We start from the raw sequence: 25,523 nt of genomic DNA, 5'->3' as shown, positions 1-25,523 counted from the left end.
ACAGCAAAAGAAACCATAAACAAGACTAAAAGGCAACCCTCAGAATGGGAAAAAATAATTGCCTATGAAACAACGGACAAAGGATTAACCTCCAAAATATACAAGCAGCTCATGCAGCTTCATACCAAAAAAGCAAATAACCCAATCCACAAATGGGCAGAAGACCTAAATAGACATTTCTCCAAAGAAGACATACAGATGGCCAACACACACATGAAAAGATGCTCAACATCACTCATCATCAGAGAAATGCAAGTCAAAGCCACAATGAGGGATCACCTCACACCGATCAGAATGGCCATCATCACAAAGTCTGGAAACCACAAATGTTGGAGAGCGGGGGGAGAAAAGGGAACTCTCCTGCACTGTTGGTGGGACTGTAAGTTGGTACAGCCACTATGGAAAACAATTTGGAGGTTCCTTAAAAAACTACAAATAGAACTACCATATGATCCAGTAATCCCACTCCTGGGCATATACCCAAAGAAAACCATAATCCCAAAAGAAACTTGTACCATAATGTTTATTGCAGCACTATTTACAATAGCCAGGACATGGAAGCAACCTAAATGCCCATCAACAAATGAATGGATACAGAAGATGTGGCATATATATACAATGGAATATTACTCAGCTATAAAAAGGGATGAGATGGAGCTATATGTAATGAGGTGGATAGAACTACAATCTGTCATACAGAGTGAAGTAAGTCAGAAAGAGAAGGACAAATATTGTATGCTAACTCACATATACGGAATCTAAAAATGGTACTGATGAACTCAGTGACAAGAACAAGGAAGCAGATACAGAGAATGGACTGGAGAACTTGAGGTATGGGAGGGGGCGGGGGGTGAAGGGGAAACTGAGAAGAAGCGAGAGAGTAGCACAGACATATATATACTACCAACTGTAAAATAGTCAGTGGGAAGTTGTTGTATAACAAAGGGAGTCCAACTCAAGGATGGAAGATGCCTTAGAGGACTGGGGCAGGGAGGGTGGGGGGGACTCGAGGGGGGAGCGTCAAGGAAGGGAGAGAATATGGGGATATGTGTATAAAAACAGTTGATTGAACCTGGTGTACCCCCCCAAAAAAAAAAAAAAAAAAAAAAGCTCATAAGATATTAACAATGAGCCTATTAGTTAAAAAAAAAAAAAATCCTCCTGGGTTGGGACACACAGTTTTCGAGGGCAGGAGCCTGCTGTGTCTCCTTTCGCTTAGTAAAGCAATAAAGCAATTCTTTTCTACTTCACCCAAAAAAAAAAAAAAAAATGTATTAGTGCTATCGTCCTTGTTGCTGTAAAAAGTCACAAGGTCATTGTTGATATTTATTACTCCCCTCCCTTTTTTTTTACCACTTATTCTATATTTCATTTGTTTTTAGCTAGCACTGCAGGTGGTTAGGGTTCTTTACTTGGCAGGGTGACTAACAGGATATAATCACAACAACAGAAAACACACTTGACATTTCAACAGATAGAATTTAATATAAGGAATTGGTTAAGCAGTTTTGGAGAACTGAGAAGGCAAAAAAGGGGATACTGAGCTAACCCAGAGATAGGAACTGTATGATGAAGCTGTCACTCCTGGGGCTTGGGGGGACAAAAGGAAGTCTGAAGGAGAGGACCCTGAGACCTCTGAGGCGGGGCCCTGGCTTGACTATTGCTGATGTCTTTGATTAGGCTTGATGAGGTTGGGTCTAGGAGTGCCCCACCCCCCCAAAGCCGAATACTATAATTGATAACCACTTCTCAGAGAAGGGGTGCATCCTTTTTCCCTCCTCTGCCTTGCAGGAAGTCAACTGGCAAAGTAGAAATATAGTTCTTATAGTCCCAACTCTAGCATCACAAAGCAGGGTATAAAAGTGTGGGTCTGGACTGAGAGACAATGGTACAATAACTGGGACAGCTCATCACTTTACCTACTCAATATCCATATACAACTTTCTACATATATTTCAAATTCCTATACAGCAATAACAAATTTCAACTTTTCTTTAACAAGATACAACTGTCTTTTGTAGAAATAGGCACTCGCACATTTTCCACAAAAAGAAAAGATCACAAATGTCATTTTATCAATCTTTGGTTGATGTCAGTTACTCCTCAAATTCATAGTCCCTCTTGAATATCATGTAAGCTAAAGATGAAACTGTAAATTTAACCACTGTCATTAATTCTTACAATGTGAAAGAAGTAAAAATTAGTTTGTATATACATACATACATAAACACACACATATACAGGCATACATACGTTAAGCAAAGAAGAAAATAATTTTTAGGTATTAGTCCTTTCTTCTCTCTGGTTATGAGCTTGTAGTTGATACTTGTAACTTCCTTCTTCCCCTACTCATTCTGTATTTCCTTCGCTCTGAGCCGGCACCTGTACCAAGTGGTGTGATCCAAAGCTTCATTCCTGAAGGCTCTGGATCTTCAGTGGTTCTGTCTTGTCTTGGTTACTGTAGTTTCCCACCAACTTTTGCAGTGAGAATATAGAGGTGAAAATGAATATGGGTGACACAAAGGAGATAGAATCAGCAGATGTGGTGACTGATGATGTGGGTGGGAGGAGAGAACAGAAATCTATATGTGTATTAAAAATTTTACACAGATGTGACACAGTTCTGGTTTGAGTTTAAGTGGAGTGAGATATGAGCTTAATGTAGGGCTATCAACAGCCCTGGTTTGCCCCAGAGTGAAGGATTTCCTATAAACTGAAACTTCCTGCATTAAAACAGGGAGAGTCCCTGGAAAACCAGAATGAGTTGGTCACCACAACCTATTATGAACTGGCAAAGGCTGATTAGTGACAGGATCTTCTTGGCATGAGCACTGAGTCACCTTCTGGGTTGACCAGTCCTTAGAGAGTGAGCAGTCAAGATGTGTTAAATTTGGCCTGGTAAAGGAGTCTTTAAGTGGTGCAGGGAAATGGTGATTCTTAAGACTCCATGGTAGCTGTCATTCAAATCCATCCCCAACCCTTGGAACCCATGGATCCAATGTGAGTTCTGTGGAGAGAGGAGGTTGGGGGTAAAATCTGTGACACCCCCCCCCCCACACCGCCCAAGAGGGAACAGATTTTTTTCTCATCACAGACTACCCACAGCTCTGGAAACTTGAAGGCTCTAGTGCATTAATGACTTCAGTTGAAGATGGGTTGGAGATTATAAGGGATGGGGAAGAGGAACTTGGTAACATGAACTGGCATATGGAAGCACTGAAATACTCAATAGGGCAGAATAACATTTATGCAAGTGGGGCATAAATCAGTGAAATTTGAGTTGTTACAGCAAAACATAACATTAGCAGGCTGAGGAGTGGGGAGGCCAGAGGAAACTTGGCAACACTTAGGCTTTTCTTGAAGCAATTCCAGTCTGGATGAAAGGATTAGTTTACTTTCTTTGTAATATTGCACCATCTAGTGTTAACTTTCATGTACTCCTTTGTCCTAGTTAGAAGCAGATGAATTAAGAGTCTGAGGACAGTTTCCAGTCATCAGGCATGTGTTCTTTTGTTTATTTGACAAATGCTGATTGAATACTTTCTACATGCCAGTTACTTTTCTAGGCACTGAGATTAAAGCTGTGAACAAAATCACAAAAACCCTGAACTCATGGAAGCTTACATTCTCATGGGGAGAAAGACAATAAATAAGATAAATAAGTAAAATACAATATATAGAATGCTATATAGTTATAAATGGTAAGGACAAAATTAAGGAAGGAAGAATTAAGTTTAACATTTTGGATTGAGGGGACTCTAATTTTAGACCAGGTGATCAGAGAGGCTTCACTGAGAAGATGACCTGTGAGTAACAAAAGAGAGGTAGTGAGGGAGTATTCCAGGCAGAGGAAATGGTGCAAAGGCCCTGAGGTAGAAGCATACCTGGTGAGTTCAAGAAACAGTGGGGAAGAGTAGACTGAACTAGGGGGACAGTATTAGGAGATGAGGGCCTTTGGAATCACAGCAAGGACTATCACATTTATTCTGAATAAGATGGGAAATCATATCAAAGTTTTGAGCAGGGGTGTGGTCTTATGTACAACTTAATATCATCACCCTGGCTGTTGCATTGAAAACAGGCTGAAAGGAGGCAAGGGCAGAGGAGCATGGCCAAGATGGCAGAGTAGAAGAACCCTAAGCTCATCTCCTTTCATGAGCACATCAAAATCACAATAATCTGCAGAACAGCCATCATTGAAAAAGCCTGAAACCTACCAGAAAATATCTACAACTAAAGACATCAAAGAAGGAATCACAATGAGACTCGTAGGAGGATTGGACATATCATATAATCAAATTTCATTTCCTCCAGGGGGACATCCCACAAACTGGAGAAAAATTATATTACAGAGTTTCTCCCACAGGAGAGAGAGCCCCATGTCAGGCACTCCAGCCTGAGTGTCCAGCACTGGGAGGCATTTGGCTTTGAAAGCCGGTGGGGCTTTGCAAGAGCTCCATAGGATTGGGGGAAATAGAGACTTTATTCTTAAAGAGTGCACACAAAATCTCACATGCAAAAGCAGTAATTTCATAGAAGCCTGGGCCAGATCTACCTTCTGGTCTCAGAGGGTATCCTACAGAGGTGAGGGGCAGTTGTGGCTCACCCTGGGAACATAGACACTGGAGGTGTACATATCAGGGAACACTCACCTGCACGAATTCTCCTAAAGGCTGACATCTTGTTTGCATCATTAGCACCAAGACCTGACCCAACCCAGTAGCCTGTAGGCTCCAGTGCTGGGACACCTCGGACCAAACAACTAACTGGGTAGGGACACATCCCAACCCATCAGCAGACAAGCTGCCTGAAGAATTCCTGAGCCTGCAGCTACCTCTGGGCATGTCCCTAGACATGGCCCTGCCCATCAGAGGGCCAACACCCAGCTCCACCCACCAGTGGGCAGGCAATGATCCCTCCTGCCAAGAAGCCTGCACAAACCTCTAGACCAGCCTCATCCACCAGGGGGCAGAAACCAGAAGCAAGAAAATTACAGTCCTGCAGCCTGCAGACCAAATCCAAACGCAGGTCAGACACTACCCTGGGACCAGTTGGCCCCTGGCCCTTGGGTGATGAGAGGGGACTGCATTCCTGGGATGCATAGGATATCTCCTACAGAGGGCCACTTCTCCAAGGTTGAGAAGCCTAATTTACCATATACATAAAAATACAAATAGCAATTTAGACACAATGAGGTGACAGAGGAATATGTTTCAGATGAAAGAACAAGATAAAACCCCAGAAGAGGAAGTAAGTGACGTGGGGATAGTCAATCTACCTGAGAAAGAATTCAGAGTAATGATTGTAAAGATGATCAAGGAACTCAGGAGGAGAATGGAGACATGGAGCAAGAAATTAGAAGTTTTTAACAATGAATTAGAAAATATAAAAAACAATGAACAGAATTGAAGAATGTAATAACTGAAATGAAAAATATGCTAGGAAGAATCAATAGTAGACTAAATGAGACAGAAGAACAGATCAGTGAGCTGGAAGACAGAGGAATGGAAATCACTGCTGCTGAACAGGAAAAAGAATGAAAAGAAATGAAGACAGTTTAAGATACCTATATGACAACATCAAGCATGTTAATATTTGCATCATAGGGATCCCAGAAGGAGGAGAGAGAGAGAAAGGGCCTGAGAAAATATTGAAGAGATAATAGCTGAATACTTCCCTAACCTGGGAAAGGAAATAGTCACCCAATCCAGGAAGTGCAGAGAATACCATACAGGATTAACCCGCAGAGGAATACACTAAGACACACTGTAATCAAAGTGACAAAAATTAAAGAGAGAATATCCAGAATGGGAGAAAATATTTGCCAATGAAGTAACTGACAAAGGCTTAATCTCCCAAACATACAAGCAGCTCATGCAGCTCAATATCAAAAAAAGCAAATAACCCAATCCAAAAAATGGGCAGAAGACCTAAATAGACATTTCTCCAAAGAAGACATGCACAACATCACTAATCACTAGAGAAATGCAAGTCAAAGCCACAATGAGGTATCACCTCACACTGGCCAGAATGGCTATCATCAAAAAATCAAAAAACAATAAATGCTGGAGAGGGTGCAGAGAAAAGGGGACACTTCCGCCCTGTTGGTGGGAATGTAAATTGGTACAGCCACTATGGAAAACAGTATGGAGGTTCCTTAAGAAGCTAAAAATATAACTACCATATGACCCAGCAATCCCACTCCTGGGCATATACCCAGAGAAAACCATGATCCAAAAAGAAACATGTACCACAGTGTTCATTGTGGCACTATTTACATTAGCCAGGACGTGGAAGCAACCTAAATGCCCATCAGCAGATAAATGGATAAAGATGTGGCACATATATACAATGGAATATTACTCAGCCATAAAAAGGAATGAAGTTGAGTTATTTGTAGTGAGGTGGATGGACCTAGAGTCTGTCATACAGAGTGAAGTAAGCCAGAAAGAGAAAAACAAATACTGTATGCTGACACATATATATGGAATCTAAAAGTATGGTACTGATGAACCCAGTGACAGGGCTAGAATAAAGATGCAAATGTAGAGAAAGGACTTGAGGACACAGGATGGGGGGTGAAGGGGAAGCTGGGATGAAGTGAGAGAGTAGCATTGACATACACACACTACCAAATGAAAAATAGATAGCTAGTGGAAAGCTGCTGCATAACACAGGGAAATCAACTCAATGATTGGTGATGACTTAGAGGGGTGGGATAGGGAGGGTGGGAAGGAGTCACTGGAGGGAGGGGATATATGTGTAAATACAGTGGATTCACTTTGTTGTACAGCAGAAACTGGCACAAGAGTGTAAAGCAATTATACTCCAATAAAGAGCTTAAAAAAAAGATAAAGAGAGAATATCAGGGCTTCCTAGGTGGTGCAGTGGTTAAGAATCCGCCTGCCAATGCAGGGGACACGGGTTCGATCCATGCTTCAGGAAGATCCCACATGCCGCAGAGCAACTAAGCCCATGTGCCACAACTATTGAGCCTGCACTTTAGAGCCTGTGAGCCACAACTATTGAGCCCATGTGCTGCAACTACTGAAGTCCACGTGCCTAGAACCCATGCTCCACAACAAGAGAAGCCACAGCAATGAGGAGCCCGCGCACCACAATGAAGAGTAGCCCCCACTCACCACAGCTAAAGAAAGCCCACACACAGCAAAAAAACAAAAACAAACAAAAAAAACCAACAAAAAGAGAGAGAGAGAGAGAGAAAGACCCAACATGGCCAATAAAATAAATAAGTAAATAAATAAATAAATAAATTTAAAAAAAAGAGAGAGAGAGAATATCAAAAGCAACAAAAGAAAAGCAACAAACAGCATACAAGAGAACTCCTATAAGGCTCTCAGCTGATTTTTCAGCATAAACTCTGCAGACCAGAAGGGAGTGTCACAATATACTTAAAGTGGTAAAAGAGGAAAACCTGCAACTAAGAATACTTTACCTAGCAAGGCTCTTGTTCAGATTTGATGGAGAAATCAAAAGCTTTACAGGCAAGCAAAAACTAAAAGAATTCAGTACCACCAAACCAGCTTTACAACAAATGCTAAAGGAAATTCTTCAGCCAGAAAAGAGAAGGCCACAACTAGAAACAAAGTTACAAAATGGAAAAGCTCATGGGTAAAGGCAAACATACAATAAAGGTAGGAAATCGTCCCTGCACAAAGCTGGTAGAGAGGTTACTAGACAAAAGTAGTAAAATCATCTGTATCCATCTGCAGTTAAGGGCTAAACAAAATAATTAGATGTAAAAATATAATATCAGAAACAGTAATTATGAGGGGAAGAGAGTGCAAATGCAGGGTATCTAAAAATGCATTTGAAATTAAGAAATCAGCAACTTAGAACAACTGCACACAAACACACACACATATATACATATATATAGACTGCTATACAAAAACCTCATGGCAACAGGAAAACAAAAATCTATAATAGATATACACACAAAGAAGAGAAAGGAATCCAAACATAACACTAAAGATAGTCATCAAATCACAAGAGAATAGAACAAAAGAAGAAAGGGGAAAAAAAGACCTACAAAAACAAATCCAAAACAATTAACGAAGTGACAATAGGAATATACATATCAATAATTACCTTAAATGTAAATGGACTAAATGCTCCAACCAAAAGAAGTGGACTGGCTGAATGGATTAAAAAACAGAACCTGTATATATGCTACCTACAAGAGAATCACTTCAGATCTAGAGACACACACAGACTGAAAGTGAAGAGATGGAAAAATGTATCCCACACAAGCGAAAATCAAAGGGAAGCTGGAGTAAGCAATACTTATATGAGGCAAAATAGACTTTAAAATAAAGACTGTCACAAGAAACATAGAAGGACAGTACTTAATGATCAAAGGATCAATCCAAGGAGAAGATATAACAATTGTAAATATATACGAGCGTGAGTTAAAAATTATCTGCACTCTGGCTGTGGAATTTATTTTAATTAACTTTTAGAAAAGACAAATGCATTATTTTTTGACATGATCTCCCTGCTTTTCAATACACTTTGCCCATCTGTCAACAAGCTTTTGTATTCCCTCATTAAAAAATGTTTTCAGCTGAGCTTCAAGCCATGAATGCACTTCTGTCTTCACTTCTTCATCAGAAGTGTATCTTTGTTCTCATAGAGCTGCTTTCAGGGACCAAACAGGTGAAAGTCTGATGGAGCAAGATCAGGACTACAGGGAGGATGCTTTAACACCTCAAAACAAATTTTTTTACAGAGTGTCGACAGTGTGGGCAGAAGTGTGAGGACATGCATTCTCATGCAAGATCACAATGCCCTTGGATAGCAGTCCTCTGTTTTTAATCTGAAGTTTAGGCTTCAGCTCTTCAATAAGCATCTCACTGTAATGAGCACTGTTGATTACTGAACCTTTTTCCTGATAATGTTCCAATACCTACCCTTGAGAATCCCAGAAAACTGTAAGCATCAATTTTCCAGCTGATGGTTGACTTTTGAACTTTTTCTTGGTCAGAGGATATTTCCATTCCATACTCTGCTGTTTACTCTCAGGCTTGTAGTGAGGAATCCATGTCTCATCACCAGTAATGATTCTCTTGAAGAAACTTTCACCTTCCTCAGAGTATTGGTCCAAATTTTATTTGCAGATATCCAAACACTTCTGTTTATGCTCTTCTGTGAGTTGTTTCAGTACCCATCTTGCACAAACTTTTCAAAACCTAAGTCTGTTGTGGATTACTTCATTTTTGAGGTGTTAAAGCAACCTCCCTATAGTCCTGATCTTGCTCCATTGGACTTTCACCTGTTTGGTCCCCTGAAAGCAGCCCTATGAGGATAAAGATTCACTACTGATGAAGAAGTGAAGACAGCAGTGCATTCATGGCTCACAGTTCAACCTAAAACATTTTTAATGAGGGATTATGAAAGCTTGTTGACAGATGGACAAAGTGTATTGAAAAGCAAGGAGATTATGTCAAAAAATGATGTATTTGCCTTTTCGAAAAGTTAATTAAAATAAAGTCTACAGCCAGAGTGCAGTTAATTTTTGACTCACCCTCATATATGCACCCAACATAGGAGCACCTCAATATATAATGCAAATGTTAACAGACATAAAAAGAGAAATTGATAGTAACACAATAATGGTGGGGGACTTTAACACCCCACTTACATCAGTGGACAGATCATCCAGATAGAAAATCAATAAGGAAATACAGGCTTTAAATGACACATTAGATAGACTTAATTGATATTTATAGAGCACTCCATCTGAAAGCAGCAGAATACACATTCTTTTCAAGTGCACATGGAACATTCTCCATGATAGATTACATGTCGGGCTACAACGCAAGCCTCAATAAATTTAAGAAAACTGAAATCATATCAAGCATCTTTTCCAACCATAATGCTAAGAGGCTAGAAATCAACTACAAGAAAAAAAAAGCTACAAACAACAAACATGTGGAGGCTAAACAATTTTCCCTACTAAAAAATCAATGGATCACTGAGGAAATCAAAGAAGAAATAAAAATGTACCTAGAGACAAATGAAAATGAAAACATGATGATCCAAAACCTACAGGATGCAACAAAAGCTGTTCTAAGAGGGGAGTTTATAGTGATACAAGCTGACCTCAGAAAACAAGAAAAATCTCACATGAACAATGTAACCTTATGCCTAAAGCAACTAGAGAAAGAAGAACAAACAAAACCCAAAGTTAGTAGAAGGAAAGAAATAAAAAAGATCAGAGCAGAAATAAATGAAATAGAGACTAAAAAGCAATAGAAAAGATCAGTGAAGCTAAAAGCTATTTCTTTGAAAAGACAAACAAGACTGATAAACTTTTAACCAGATTCACCAAGAGAAAAGGATAGAGGGTCCAAATCAATAAAACCAGATATGAAAAAGGAGAAATTAAGCTGACACCACAGAAATACAAAGGATCATAAGAGACTACAGTGAGCAACTATATGCCAATAAAATGGACAACCTAGAAAAAAAATGATCAAATTCTTAGAAAGGTACAATCTCCCAAGACTGAACCAGGAAGAAAAAGAAAATATGAACAGATCAATTATCAGTACTGAAATTGCATCAGTAATTTAAAAACTCTCAATAAACAAAAGTTCAGGACCAGATAGCTTCACAGATGAATTCTACCAAACCTGTAGAGAAGAGTTAACACCTATGTTTCTGAAACTATTACAAAAAATTGCAGAGGAAGGAACACTTTTGATTTCATTCCATATCACCATCACCCTGACACCAAAACCAGACAAAGGTATCACACAAAAGGAAAGTTACAGACCAATAAAACTGATGAACATAGATGCAAAAATCCTTAAAAAAAAATACTAGTAAATGAAATGCAACAATACATTAAAAGGATCATACACAACGATCAAATGGGATTTATCCCAGGGATGCAAGGAGTTTTCAATATCCTCAAATCAATCAATTTGATACACCACATTAACAAATTGAGAAATACAAACCGTATGATCATCTCAATAGATGCAAGAAAAGCCTTTAATAAAATTCAACATCCATTTATGATAAACTCTTCAGAAAGTGGGCGTAGCGGGAACACATCTCAACATAATAAAGGCCATATATGACAAACTCACTGCTAACATCATACTAAATGGTGAAAACCTGAAAGCATATCCTCTAAGATCAGGAATAAGACAAGGATGTCCACTCTTACCACTTTTATTCAATATAGTTTTGGAAGTCCTGGACACAGTAATCAGAGAAGAAAAAGAAATAAAAGGAATCCAGGTTGGAAAAGAAGAAAAAAAATTGTCATTGTTTGTAGATGACATGATGCGATACATAGAAAATCCTAAAGACACTACCTGAAAACAACTAGAGCTTATCAATGAATTTGGTAGAGTTGCTGGATATGAAATTAACATGCAGAAATCTGCTGCATTTATATACACTAACAGAAATAGAAACAGCAGAAAGAAAAATTAAGGAAACAATCCCATTTATCATCACATCAAAAAGAATAAAATACCTAGGAATAAACCTATCTAAGGAGACAAAAGACCTGTACTCTGAAAACTATAAGATGCTGATGAGGACTTCCTAGGTGGCGCAGTGGTTAAGAATCTGCCTGCCAATGCAGGGGACACAGGTTCGATCCCTGCTCCAGGAAGATTCCACATGCCAAGGAGCAACCAAGCCCATGTGCCAAAAAAAAAAAAAAAAAAAAAAAGATGCTGATGAAAGAAATTGAAGACAACACAAACAGATGGAAAAATAAACCATGTTTTTGGATTGGAAGAATCAATATTGTTAAAATCACCATAGTCCCCAAGGCGATCTACAGAGTCAATGCAATACCTAATAAATTACCAATGGCATTTTTCACAGAACCAGAACAAAAAAATTTTTAATTAGTATGGAAACACAAAAGACTTCAAATAGCTAAAACAATCTTGAGAAAGAAGAACAGAGCTAAGAAACACACTCCCTGACTTCAGGCTATACTACAAAGCTACAGTTATCAAAACTGTATAGTGCTGGGACAAAAACAGACATATAGATCAATGGAAAAGGAACCCCAGAAATAAACCCAAATACTTATGGTCAATTAATCTATGACAAAGGAGGCAAGAATATACAGTGGAGATAAGACAGTCTCTTCAATAAGTGTTGCTGGGAAAACTTGACAGCTACATATAAAAGAATGAAATCAGAACATTCTCTAATACCATATACAGAAATAAACTCAGAATGGGTTAAATATCTAAATGTAAGACTGGATACTATAAAACTCCTAGAGGAAAACATAGGCAGAATACTCTTTGACATAAATCGCAGCAATATACTTTTGGATCCATCTCCTAGAGTAATGGAAATAAAAACAAAAATAAACAAATGGGACCTAATTAAATTTAAAAGATTTTGCACAGCAAAGTAAACCATAAACAACAACAAAACAACCTAAGGACGGGGAGAAAATATTTGCAAATGATGCTACTGTCAAGGGATTAATTTCCAAAATATGCAAACAGCTCATACAGCTTAATATAAACAACAACAAAAAAACCCCCAAATAACCCAATCAAAAAAATGGGCAGAAGACCTAAATAGACATTTCTCCAAAGAAGACATCCAGATGGCCAACAGGCACATGGAAAGATATTCAATATTGCTAATTAGAGAAATGCAAACCAAAACTACAATGAGATATTACCTCACACCAGTCAGAATGGCCATCATTAAAAAAATCTACAAATAAATGCTGGAGAGGGTGTGGATAAAAGAGGAACCCTCCTACACTGTTGATGGGAATGTAAATTAGTGCAACTACTATGGAGAACAATATGGAGGTTCCTTAAAAAACTAAAAGTAGATTTACCATATGATCCTGAAATCCCACTCCTGGTAATATATTGAGAGATAACTCTAATTTGAAAAGATACATGCACCTCAATGTTCATCGCAGCACTATTTGTGATAGCCAAGACATGGGAGCACACATTTAGATTTTTGATCAATTTTGAGTTAATTTTTGTAAATGGTATGAGGTAAGGGCCTAAAGTTATTTTTGTGAAACGATTTTTCCCCCTCTGACTCAATTTCTTTAAGATATTCTAATTTTCTATTTCTTCTTTTGTATTTATCTTTTATACTTATATTTTTATTTAAAACTTTGAAAATTAAAGCCAAAATCAAACACATTAAGCTCTAATGCTTTGTTTAAGCTACTAAGTGAAAAGTTTCAAACTACAAGAGACAGATTTCACTTAGTAGAGTTTTTCAATAGCCATTTTTATTATGAAATATTTCAGACATAAAAATGTAAAGACTATTATAACAAACATATACCAACAATGAAGCTTTAGAAATAAAACATTGCACATCTAGATGAAGCATACTGTGTATCCCTTTCTAATTGCATTTCCTTCCTACCATAAAGGTAACCACAATCACAAATTTGGTGATCATTTTTGCAATTCGTATCCTTACATTTTTGCTTATATGTGTATATTCTTAAATAATATATATTGTTACTTTGCATTTTATAAAGTAATATATAAATGATAGTATATGGTATGTGTCCTTCTACAGATAGAAATGTTTCTGCTGACGTTTTCTATATTTTCATTTGTTTTGAGATAAGTTGGGTTGCTTGTTGAAGCATTTTTTTTTTCAGCAAAATCGAGTTGGTTTTATTTTTTTAATTAATTTTTATTGGAGTATAGTTGATTTACAATGTTGTATTAGTTTCTGCTGTACAACAAAGTGAATCAGTTATACATATACATATATCAACTCTTTTTTAGATTCTTTTTCCATATAGGTCATTACAGAGTATTGAGTAGAATTCCTTGTGCTATACAGTAGGTTCTTATTAGTTACCTATTTTATATATAGTACTGTGTATATGTCAATACCAGTCTTCCAAATTATCCCTCCACCCTGAAGTATTTTTTATGATAGCTGCTCTAAAATCCTTGTCAGATAATTCTAATATTTGGTTTATCTCTATATTGATACAGGTTGATTGCTTTTTCTCATTCAGGTTGTGACTTTTCTGGTTCTTGCTATGATGAGTGATTTTTTGGCATCCTGGACATTTTGAGAATTAAGTTATGAGACCCTAAATCCTATTTAAGTCTTTTCTTTCAGCAGGTAACATCCTGTTTATGTTTGGTGGATAGTCCCTTGCTTACTTTTTTCATATGTGGGTCCAACAACAATATAGGTTTTAGAGCCTATACAGTGCTTTTCTGGTCCACTTCATTCCCCTGGCTTCTGTTTGATTCTGCTGATGCTGCTTGCAGAGACCGAGAGCACTTTCCCAAGCAGGTCCTGCTAAGGGGAGCGGTGGAGATGCTAGACCACAGGGCAGTGAATGTTTCCCTGAGCCTGTTCTCAAGGCTACCACCTAGTGCCTGCCTAATCACTGATGGTGTTGCCTGAGGGGTATGGAAGGCACTTTACTGGGCACCCCAATGCTGCTAGGTGGTGGGTAGAGGATGCTGAGCCTGTGGGACAGAGAGTGTATCCCAGGAGCTTCTCTCTAGGTCATCTTGTACCAACAGGTGCCAGTGCCACAGAGGGAGGGAAACATCTACCTGGGCCTCCTTCTGACTCTGGTGGTAGTGCTGAGGGTCATTCTTTGCCATTGAATGGAGGCCAGGAGATTTTGGATATAGGCCTCCCTCTGCTGCTGAGTGGATGGCCAGGAGACATTGGGCTTAGTGGTGCTTCTGGGTGGAGTCAGCTGCCTATTCTTGCAGGTGCTGCTGGTACAGGCAGAGCAGGCCAGCCAGGTATGAAGTGAAGATGGGGTTCCCCACTAGGTCTATGCTGTGCTGCCCCTTTCTTGGGCCTTCAACCAGAGAGAGTTGGCTTTTCCTAGAACTTTAAAAAATTTATACCTTTTGGTGGTTGAGTTGTGGGGCTTCTTCAGTGCCCAGTCTGGGATATATGGGAGACAAAAAGAAATCCCAGGGGACTTACCACCATGTTGTTCTGCAAGTCCTAAACGTCCCTAGCCAGCCTGCCTTCCTCTTTCCACCTTTTGGAGTCCTTTCATGGTTGTCTGTAATTATTTCCAGGATTTTTAGTTGTATGTTGAGGGAAGTAAAAGGGACAGTGGGTCTTTGTCATCTCATTTAGGACCAGAAGTCATAAAGAAAGCAGACTATTTTATTTCATAGTTCTTCACATTTTATTATAAACAGCAAGAAGGAAGCTTAGAAATCTCCTTATCTACAAAACCAAGCTCATTAGGTACATGTTCTGTTTTCTACATAACTGAAGGGGGCAATGTTGTCATGCTTTCTGTCACTACATAACAAAGATCCCCCTTTCCTACAGTTTCCAATAATATGTTCCTCACTTCCTTTTGAGCTCTCACTGACAGCATCTTCAAAGTTCAGATTTCTACTAACAGTCCATTCAAAGAAATTTAGGCTTACTCTACCACGCGCTGGAAAATCTTTCCAGCTTCCATCCACTTCCCAGTTCCAAAACCGCTCCTGCAATTTTGGTCTTTTTAATGGCATCACCCCACTTTCAGGTATGGTATCTGTATTAGTTATCTATTGCTGCGTAACAAATTACACCAAAGCTTAATAAAGCAACATATCTTTATTATCTCACAGTTTCTCTGGTTCAAGAATCTGGGCATGGTTTAGCTGGACCTTCTACTTCTGGGTCTCTCACAAGGCTGCAATCAAGGTGTTGGCTGGAGATAAGGTCTCATGTGAGGACTCAACTGGGGAAAGATCTGCGTCTAAATTCACTTACATGGTTGTTGGCAGAATTCAATTCCTTGAGGGTTGTTGGACTGAGGGCCTCAGTTCCTTTCTAGCTGTTGGCTGATGGCTGCCCTCAGTTCCTTGATATGAGGGCCTCTCCAGCATTTCAACTTGCTTCATCAAAGACAGCAAGAAAGAGAGTCTGCTGCTAGTAAGGTGGAAATCACAATCTTATGTAACCTAATTATGGAAAGGACATCCCATCGTCTTTGTCATATTCTATAGGTTGGAAGGAAGTCACTACATTCAACTCACACTTCAGGTGGGCGGGTGGAGGGGGGACTACACAAAGACATGAATACCAGGATATGGGGATCATTGGGGACCATCATAAGGTCTGCCTGCCACAGTCATTATCAATATTCTTTATAATTTTAGTGTTTTTAATAGACAATAATTTTTATCTTTTATTGACTACTTATTAAGACTCAGTTTTCCTCCCATAAAAGAGGATTAAAATAACTTATTTTGACTTTAGAAACTCTAGTTCTTTTAACTATGCTATAGTGCCTCACTAATTTATGGAAACATAGTGGATATAACTACATAAAGATTCTTGTGAAGGTGATTACTCCCTTTCCTGAACCACTTTGCCATTTTAGCCATGTCTTCCTTATGAGTTTTTGGTACTTCTAAACTTGTAAAAGAGATATTTATGATTAGTTTTATCTCCCTTGCTAGATTGTAGGCTGCTTGAGGGCACATTATATATTTTTGAAACTTGTTTTCTATCCCTGAGTGCATCTAATAAACTTACCATGGAATTCAGTAGATACCTAATTTTTTTAAATAAAATTCTTGTACATTAAAAAAAATGAACTCAATGTCTTTGTAACAATAAAAGTAAGATACATATTTGTTAGAATGTCTCTAGTTCACCTAAGTTCAGTCAGGTACTAGATTGAGGAGATTTATCACAAGCAATATATATCTCAACATTAAGAAATTGAGTAAATATTTGATGAGTGGGTTGACGAATATTTTTCCCCTTACACATATCCCTTTGATATTTGTGTGTGTATCTGTCTGTTTGTCTATTTATCTACCTATTTATCCATCTATTATTATTTTTTTGAACTAGAGTCTGGATGTGTTTCTTCATAAAACATTTATTTTATGCCTCCAAAAGTATTTCTACATTATATATATATATATAGAGAGAGAGAGAGAGAGTATATGTAATAGCATCACTGTGTATTAACATTAAATTAATATCCATTTATTCTTAATCCAGCATAGGTAGATTTAGATGGTTCAAAACTAGAAGGAGAAAAACAATTTATTTTGGAAGATGGCACATTTTTGTAAGTTTCTAAAACACCAAAAATTTTAATAAGTTTAATATTTGAGGAATTATTATAATGAACTTAATCCACAAATCTAAAATAATACCATCCAACACTTTTTGACTGCCATACTATCTTAACAGATTTAATTTGTGGAGGAGTTCTAAAACTTGGATCCCAATTGTATTCTGGTGATAATAACTTAGTGGGTTTCTTGATAAAAAGATATTTGTTTAGGTGATGTTCATATGTGCTGCTAAGTCTATTTTTGATGTCTTGAATAGCTCCTTTCTGATATTCTTTAATGAAGTTTAAAACCTCCTGGACTGTGCCACCAAAAATTGCACTATGGTAGTAGAAATCTCCCTCCTCAAAAGGGATGAAAGCTGCTGATTTACGTCTTCTCTCATAAGGGAAAGTTTTACCATTTTTAAAATACCACCAGCCACTAAGTTGAGCTACAGATTTTCCCAGGGTTTCCACTCCAAAGTCATCCTTGAAGATCTGGTTTGCAGTCATAACGAAGAGAAAGTTGACTTCATGCTGGATGTGTGTTATGATGTAGTTAAATAAGTTCTTCATGTGTATGAAATAAAAGTCTTCCTGTGGATTTTCTTTGACCACCAAAAGTGCTTTCAATGTTCGAAGGGGACCTAGCGCTATGGGAGGCAGCTTGGAGAAGCTATCCATCAAGATGTAAAAGATAACATTGTAGCCAACCATAAAGTGCTTATTAGCAGATCTGATGAACTCTTGGTAGTCCTGAGGTGAAAACCTGTGGAACATGAAAAACAAACAAACAACATAACAGAAAAGACTCATTTTGCTAAAAATTATCAGGAGATTTCCTGTCATTTAAACATGCCGTCTAACACATGTGTCATTGTTGCTTAAGAACTATCAGTAGATAAGGGTAGAACAGTTGGGTCTAGGATTTAACTGTATCAGTTTGTAAAAGAGAATGTAGTGAGCTTGGGGGCCTGAGGAGAGCCATAGCATTTGCTGTGAAAGCTAACTGGATATTAATGAAAAGATTCCCAAGTAGTATTAAGGACTCAGACATGGCTGAAGAAAATAACCACTAAAAATAATTACACAGTTAGCTAGAAATAATGGTTACAGTTAAATATGAACAGCTCTTTGAATGCAGAAAGTCTATGGGTGCTTATCCATATTTTTCCAAAAAAAAAAAAAAAAAAAAGGATGACTATTAGTAGCACCTACTTTCCAGGAGCACGTATTACAGCCAAGCCTATGGTAATATTTAGCCTTTTGTAATATTTTTCCAGGACTCGTCTATTGTAAGTTCCTTCCCATATGACTGGAGCAAGCCAGTCAGTTGTTGTTATTACATCAGGACGTTTTCTGTTGGACAGACAAGAAACAAAGTAAACAGGTACCACTTTATTATGACAGGAAAAGTTGTTGTCTAAGTGATAATAGCTAATGATTATTAAGTATTTACCATGTGCCTGGCATGGTGATTAAGTGCTTTCCATTACTCATTTAGTCCTTGCAATGTCCTAGAAGTATTATTATTATCTCTGTTTTTCATATGAGGAAATTTAGGCCACAGATTGGTTGAGTAAGTTGCTTAGTATCACACAGCTAATAAATGGCAGAGTCAGGGCTCAAGATCAGCCAGCTGGGCTTCAAAATCTAGATTTTAGTCATTACTCCATACTGCCTTTTGAGCCCAGGGATTTTTTTCCTTTGAGCTCTGACTGCAGCTTGAACTGAAGTAGCCCAGTGTCTGAACATTTCTCTGATTGTTGCCTAAAGCAGACAGCACCACTGTCTCCTTATATCTTCCTTTCTCCCCACACCCACCCCAGTTCTCCTTTTCCTCTTTTTCCCTCCTCTTTTCCTAGAAGAACCAGAGTATTCTCTTTTCACCTTCTCCTTAATGCTTTAGGCCCACCCATCACGGCAACCTGGAAGAAAATATGATTAGTCCATAAAGGAAGAAGGACAGTAGATTTGCTCCTAATAATAACAAAATGACAGCAGAGGTAGCAGTGTTTGTAATAATAAATAGTTTGGATGGAGGCAGGGCATTAAACTATTAAAGCCAATCAAGACCTTCATTTTGGAAGGAATTGAATACAAAGTGAGAAGCCATGTTGCTATTAGTGATTGCAGGTTTTAATCAAATCCAAACCCAGACAAGGGTAGGATTTGGCAATACTTAATAGTATATGAGTAATAATATAATAACAAATTCTTTCATACTCTGACATATTCAGTATCTGAGAAACTTAGACAACACCTTATGAGGCCTGAGCAGATAGTGTGCAGCAGGACACGAAGTGACCTGCTCACGAAGTATATTGTTTACAGTGAAAATTTCCAGAAAGATACACACATAAAACGCTGAAGTGTCATGGTACTATAGGCTATCATAGGTATGACACAGAAAGAAGCACAATGATAAGAGAGGGAAATAATATGTATGGCCTAAGATATTTACATTCTTACAAAAGAGAGAATAGGTACTAAAATGATTTTGATGCTAGAAGGTGTCACTAAGATTTGATGAGTTGTGACTCATGATAATATGGGAGGGAATAATTTGTTCAAAAAGTGTACCTGGAGAGAGAAGGTGGGGACTCTTCCTACAAGTCAAGGCTATATTGACCTATATCTAGTTCTAAGAAACTAAGTATATAAGTCTAAAAGGTGTAAGAATCAGAAGTGATAAATTGGAAATAAATTTACTATACATGGACAGAATCACGATAGGATAATACTAGAGAATTTCCACCTCTACTCCTGCTCCATCAGTATACAATTTCTCTGCCTCCTGGCTGGATCACCATGTTAGCAGCCTAGTTTATGCTCTTTTCTTTTTTCCTCCATATTCATATAATTCTATAGGTACTATGTGTACAATAAACACATATACATAAATATATATATGTATCCAGGCTTTTAAATTTTGTTTGTTTTACAATAATGAAATAATGCACACTTTTCTGCACCTTTTTTTAAGCTCTTTATTGGAGTATAATTGCTTTACACTGTTGTGCCAGTTTCTGCTGTACAACAAAGTGAATCAGCTGTATTTAAACATATATCCCCATATCCCCTCCCTCTTGCAACTCCCTCCCACCCTCTCTATATCAGCCCTCTAAGTCATCACCCATCATCAAGTTGATCTCCTTGTGTTATGCAGCAGCTTCCCACTAGCTATCTATTTTTCATTTGGTAGTGTATATATGTCAGTGCTACTCTCTCACTTCATCCCAGCTTCCCCTTCTCTCCCCCACCCCATGTCCTCAAGTCCGTTCTCTACATCTGCATCTTTATTCTTGCCCTGTCACTGGGTTCATCGGTACCATTTTTTTAGACTCCATATATATGAGTTAGCATTTGGTATTCGTTTTTCTCTTTCTGGCTTACTTAGCTCTGTGTGACAGACTCGAGGTCCATCCACCTCACTACAAATAACTCAATTTCATTCCTTTTTATGGCTGAATAATATTGCATTATATATATGTGCCACATCTTCTTTATCCATTCATCTGTTGATGGGCATTTAGGTTGCTTCCACGTCCTGGCTAATGTAAATAGTGCTGCAATGAACACTGTGGTTCATGTTTTTTTTTGGATTATGGTTTTCTCAGGGTATATGCCCAGTTCTGCACCTTGATTTTCTTACTCAATACAACCTTGTAAAAGTCCTTCCAGGTTATCTGGACTAGTTCTTATTCATTTTTTTTTTTATAAATTTATTTATTTATTTATTTTGTTGGCTGTGTTGGGTCTTTTTTGCTGTGCGTGGGCTTTCTTTTTAGTTGCAATGAGTGGCGGCTACTTTTCGTTGTGGTGCACGGGCTCCTCATTGCCATGGCTTCTCTTGTTGCGGAACATGGACTCTAGGCGCATGGGCTTCAGTAGTTGCAGCACATGGGCTCAATAGCTGTGGCTCATGGGTTCTAAAGCGCAGGCTCAATAGTTGTGGCGCACAGGCTTAGTTGCTCCACGGCATGTGGGATCTTCCTGGAGCAGGGATCGAACCTGTGTCCCCTGCATTGGCAGGTGGATTCTCAACCACTGCGTCACCTAGGAAGCCCCTCTTATTCATTTTCTTAAGTGGCTACATAATATTCCACAGTGTGGAGTTTAGCCATTTCCTTACCAATAGGTATTCATTTTATTTCTGGGATTTTTCTCACAATGAAAAATGGTACAACAAACTTTCTTAATCTTATGTCTTTATATATTGTTGCTGTTATTTTCATAATCCTAGGAGTAGGATTCCTGTTTACATATGCTCATTTTTAAATGATGTTACCCAATTACTTTCTTTTTGGCTGCACTGCTCAGCTTGTGGGGTTTTAGTTCCCCCGCCAGGGACTGAACCCTGGCCCATGGCAGTGAAAGTGCCAATTCTTAACCACTGGACTGCCAAGGAATTCCTGATCATTTCATTTTAAACTAAAAGCCAGTTTGATGCTTAATAATAAAGAACAAGCCCTTTAATTAAAAAATGACTTCTACCACTATTATGTAATGGTATGCTATGTTATGAAAATGCTATCATTTCAATGAGTCAAGAGGTTTCATGTATTTATTTATTCTATAAATATTGAGCCTCTACTATATGATTTTTTTCTAGGCACAGTCTATTGAGAGAGGCAGATAATAAATGAATAAACAAGCAAATAAATAGTATGCCAGATATTGATGAGTGCAATGGAGAAAAATAAAACTGCGTGAGGGAAAAAGGGAATGTGAGGGGCCATTTTACATGGGCAGTTGGAGAGGGCTTCACTGATAAAATAACATTTGAGTGGAGTCTTGATGGAACTGAAAGAATGAGCCATTTGACTATACAGAGGATGCATGGTTCATGCAGGAAAAGAGAAAGTGCAAAGGCCCTGAGGTGAGAGCATGCTTGGTGTATCTGAGGAACATCAAGGAGGCCGGTATGACTGGAGTGGAGTGAAGGAGACAAATGTTGAAGATGTTGGGCAGCTATTTTATCTATAATTTTTTTTCACCTTTTAAACTCTTTGAACTCTTTGAAGAGGCATCTTAAAAGAGCATTAGTTCTTAATGTTCATAACAGCAAAAACCTAGAAACTGTTCAAGCGCCCTTTAACCAAGCAGTGGATGAACAAACTGTGGTATGTTTCTACAGTCCATTATGCAGCCGTCAAAATGAATGACAGTGATATGCAATTTGGGGATGAATTTTAGCTATCTAATATTAAGGGAAAAAATAAATCCCTGAAGATTACATGCATCATGATATCCACTTTGTAAAGTTATTAACAACTAAAATTTTAAAATACACTTTTTTCCAGAATACACATGGAGGATATAAATTTATACTTAAAAAAAGAAAGCGAGAGGATAATGAAACAGGATTGCGCATTGTGCTTATTTCAGGGGCTAGGGCAAGGAGGCAGATTGGGGGTATTGAAAAGGACACAAAGCTAGATGTTGAAGTTATAGAAGGTTGTAATTTTTGCTTCATTAAAAATAAGCAAGGGAGCACACAAATAAATAAAATAAGTGGATTTTGCATGAACTAATGATGAGAGTGAGTCATGAAACAAGGATTATTAATCTAATTCTCTGCACCTGCAGTTCATTAAAAAATATAAATATAAAAAAGGAATTCACATAAGATGAAATACAAATAAATAATAAACAAAGGATGCTCAAATTCAATAATAATTACAGAAATGCAAATTGAATTGAGATATTTCAACTGTTTTGCAAGTAATAATATGTTTGATACTATAAAACAAATAAAACATTATTAACATTTATCCTTTTTAGATTAGAAAATAAATAGTATAATTATTAAAAGGCAATTTAGCAACCTGAAGCAATATTTAAAATGTTTACATCCTCTTAAACTAATAATGGAAATTTATCTTATGGATTAATTCACACAGCAGTTTACAAAAATATAGATACAAGGCTATTTGTTGAACTATTACTTACAATAGCCCCCAAATTGCAAACAATACAAAATCAACAGGGAATGGCTAATAATTAAATTATGGTATACAGCCATTATAAAGAATGAAATTCTCCCCCAAATGTTAATGCCAAAATCAAGAGGAGTCATTAATGGCATTTTTCAGGCTGTTACTAAAAGACTTTCTTTCCCCTAATAAAACTAGGAATGTTAAACCAGATAACAGCTTTCTCATTTTGACCCTTAATTGCCTAATTCTTGATAAATAGGTCCTAGGATTGTATATAAATGCCTTAAAAGTAAAAATTCCAAGTCCTGGAAACCTCCCAGGTTAGCTACAATTTGATGATGAAACAAAAAAAATCTCCCCCATTCCAATAGAGTTACATTATTATTATTTTATGAGCAGAATTTTTGGTTCTTACTTGGGGTTAAACCAGTCTGAGAGCTGAGGTTCTCCTGCTTCTTGATCCCTGGGTACAAAATGAAAATCATGTTAAGAGTAATCCACTCATTCAGCAAGTATATGTTGCACCCCTATAACATGACAGGCACTGTTTGGTGCTGGTTCTATAACTATGAACATTTAGATAGTCTCCTGCCTCAGGAAGCTGAGAGACGAGCAGGAAAGATGATATTGAATAGATTAATTACAGTACAGAGTGATAAGTGCTAATAGGGAAAACAGATCTCTATGGGAGCATATAAATGGGACATCCAACCTAAATTTGTGGTTAAGGGAAACCACTTGGAGAAGAAATAGGAAACTGAGTCTGGAAAAATAAGGGCTACATTAGGAAAGTGGTGTAGGGTGAAGAGATTATAACCAAGGGTAGGAAGGCAAGGAACAGTATGGTTCTTGGGTAGGAGTGGGGGGGATATATTTTAAAAATTAACAGAACCAGAAGATAATGTATATTCATAGAAAATGCAGATTTAATTTATCAAACATTAGTAGCTTATTATGTGATAAATACTCTTATGTATTGAAATAAAGGGATTGGAGTAGGGGTCCAGATGTCCATCTTTGATTTCCACTTAAAGATAGGATGCACCTAAGGTTTTGTTGTACCTTTAAGTTAGTTACATAATTAACAAGGTTATCAGGGAACTTCACTTTCATAAACTGGGGATTTTTGTAAAATAAGAATAACTTTAAGGGACTTGTGCTTCCAGAAAAATGGAATGGTCCTAATTTTCCCTATTCCTACCCCTAAGTATAGCTAAAAACCCTGGACACTATATATAAAGCAAACAAAAGAAGACTCTGAAAGTGAAAAGGCAGTTCAGGTTGGCACCTCAGAATTCAAGGATTGCCATGGCAGTGAGTTCCCTGGGTTTTCTGCCTCATGTATCCCAGACTGAGTGCAAGAAAAGCCAGCAACCCAGAAATGCTGATGGGTATAGACACAAAAAGAGCCCTGAGAAAAGCCTGCTCTTTGCAACTAAAGGACCAGGAAAAGGGCAGCCTAGCAAGACAGAAAACCTTTAGACACTACTCACTCTACTCCCACCCAATACCACAGAAAAACTGTGGCCCCATAGCCATCCCTCCAGCAAAGGCTAAGAGGAGAGCTGAAACTTCCACCCTCACCAGACTGTAATGAGGCTCCCCTGCTCTCCACACTGGTGTGGAGTTGGAGGAGGTCAGTGGGAGGTAGAAACTTCACCACCGCTCAGCAGCTGTGGCCATCTCCCTGTGGTCAGTGTCAGTGGAGACCATGTGGGGAGCCTAAACTCTTATCCCCACTCATTAGTAACAAGGAGCCCCTCCCCACTAAGTTCCAATGGAGGCAGAGTTGAGAACCTGAAATTTCACCCCTCAAACTGACCAACCCATTTCCCAGCTGGAGCAGTATTAGAGGATGCCTGTGATAAATGGAATATTTATAAATGGAATATTTCCTGCTGTATCAATAGACAAAGAACGTCACAGTCATCAACAATTGCAGCTCAACATGAACCAGTGAGCAGGGAAAGCTCAGGGCTGAAAAGAATACCTGCCATCAAGACTGCAAGCCACTCCCTGTGGTTAGCCCTGAGGAAAATGAGGATGTGAAAATACAGGCCACAGATAGCTAAGGTGCATATCAAAGGAATGATTTCAGTGAACCCAGAGCTTGCATCTTTCCATACATAGAAAAGCGCTAAATTCCTAAACTTGAGATATCTGGTTTTCTTTAATTAACAATAATTTTTTGACATTCCTGACTACCTGTCCTTTGTTGCAAAACTATATATGCTGGCTCCTCCCCTTGCCTCCTTGGAGCAGTTTCTCAGAGCTATCTGAAATGCTGTCTCCAGAGCTGAGTCCTCATTTTGTCCCAAATGAAACTTAACTCGCAACTCTCATGTTGTGCATATATTGTTTTTAAGTCAACACGTGTGAAAATGCAAGATTTAAATAAGATCCAGAGTTTCATAATACCCAAAATATCCAAGTTCCAATAAAAAAATCACTTGTCAGTCCAAGAATCAGGAAGACCTCAACATGAATGAGAAAGGACAATATACAGATGC

At 38.1% G+C, this 25,523-nt stretch overlaps 1 protein-coding gene across 1 annotated transcript in view; it reads right to left on the bottom strand.

Moving 5' to 3' along the window:
- LOC130844283 (N-acetyllactosaminide alpha-1,3-galactosyltransferase-like 1) overlaps positions 1–24,726 on the bottom strand; it is a 49,922-nt gene extending 25,196 nt beyond the window's left edge. The window contains exons 1-4 of the mRNA XM_057720604.1: positions 24,674–24,726; positions 23,429–23,476; positions 18,290–18,430; positions 17,172–17,840 (exon numbers count right to left, since the gene is read on the bottom strand). Of these exons, the coding sequence (XP_057576587.1) occupies positions 17,172–17,840; positions 18,290–18,430; positions 23,429–23,476; positions 24,674–24,726 (911 nt within the window). The remainder of the gene's footprint in view (positions 1–17,171; positions 17,841–18,289; positions 18,431–23,428; positions 23,477–24,673) is intronic.
- Positions 24,727–25,523: the final 797 nt, after the last annotated feature.

Source organism: Hippopotamus amphibius, chromosome 2 (genome assembly GCF_030028045.1).
Source record: "Hippopotamus amphibius kiboko isolate mHipAmp2 chromosome 2, mHipAmp2.hap2, whole genome shotgun sequence".
Taxonomy (NCBI): domain Eukaryota; kingdom Metazoa; phylum Chordata; class Mammalia; order Artiodactyla; family Hippopotamidae; genus Hippopotamus; species Hippopotamus amphibius.
The sequence above is the reverse complement of the archived record's forward strand: the minus strand, read 5'-3'. Positions and strand labels throughout refer to the sequence as shown.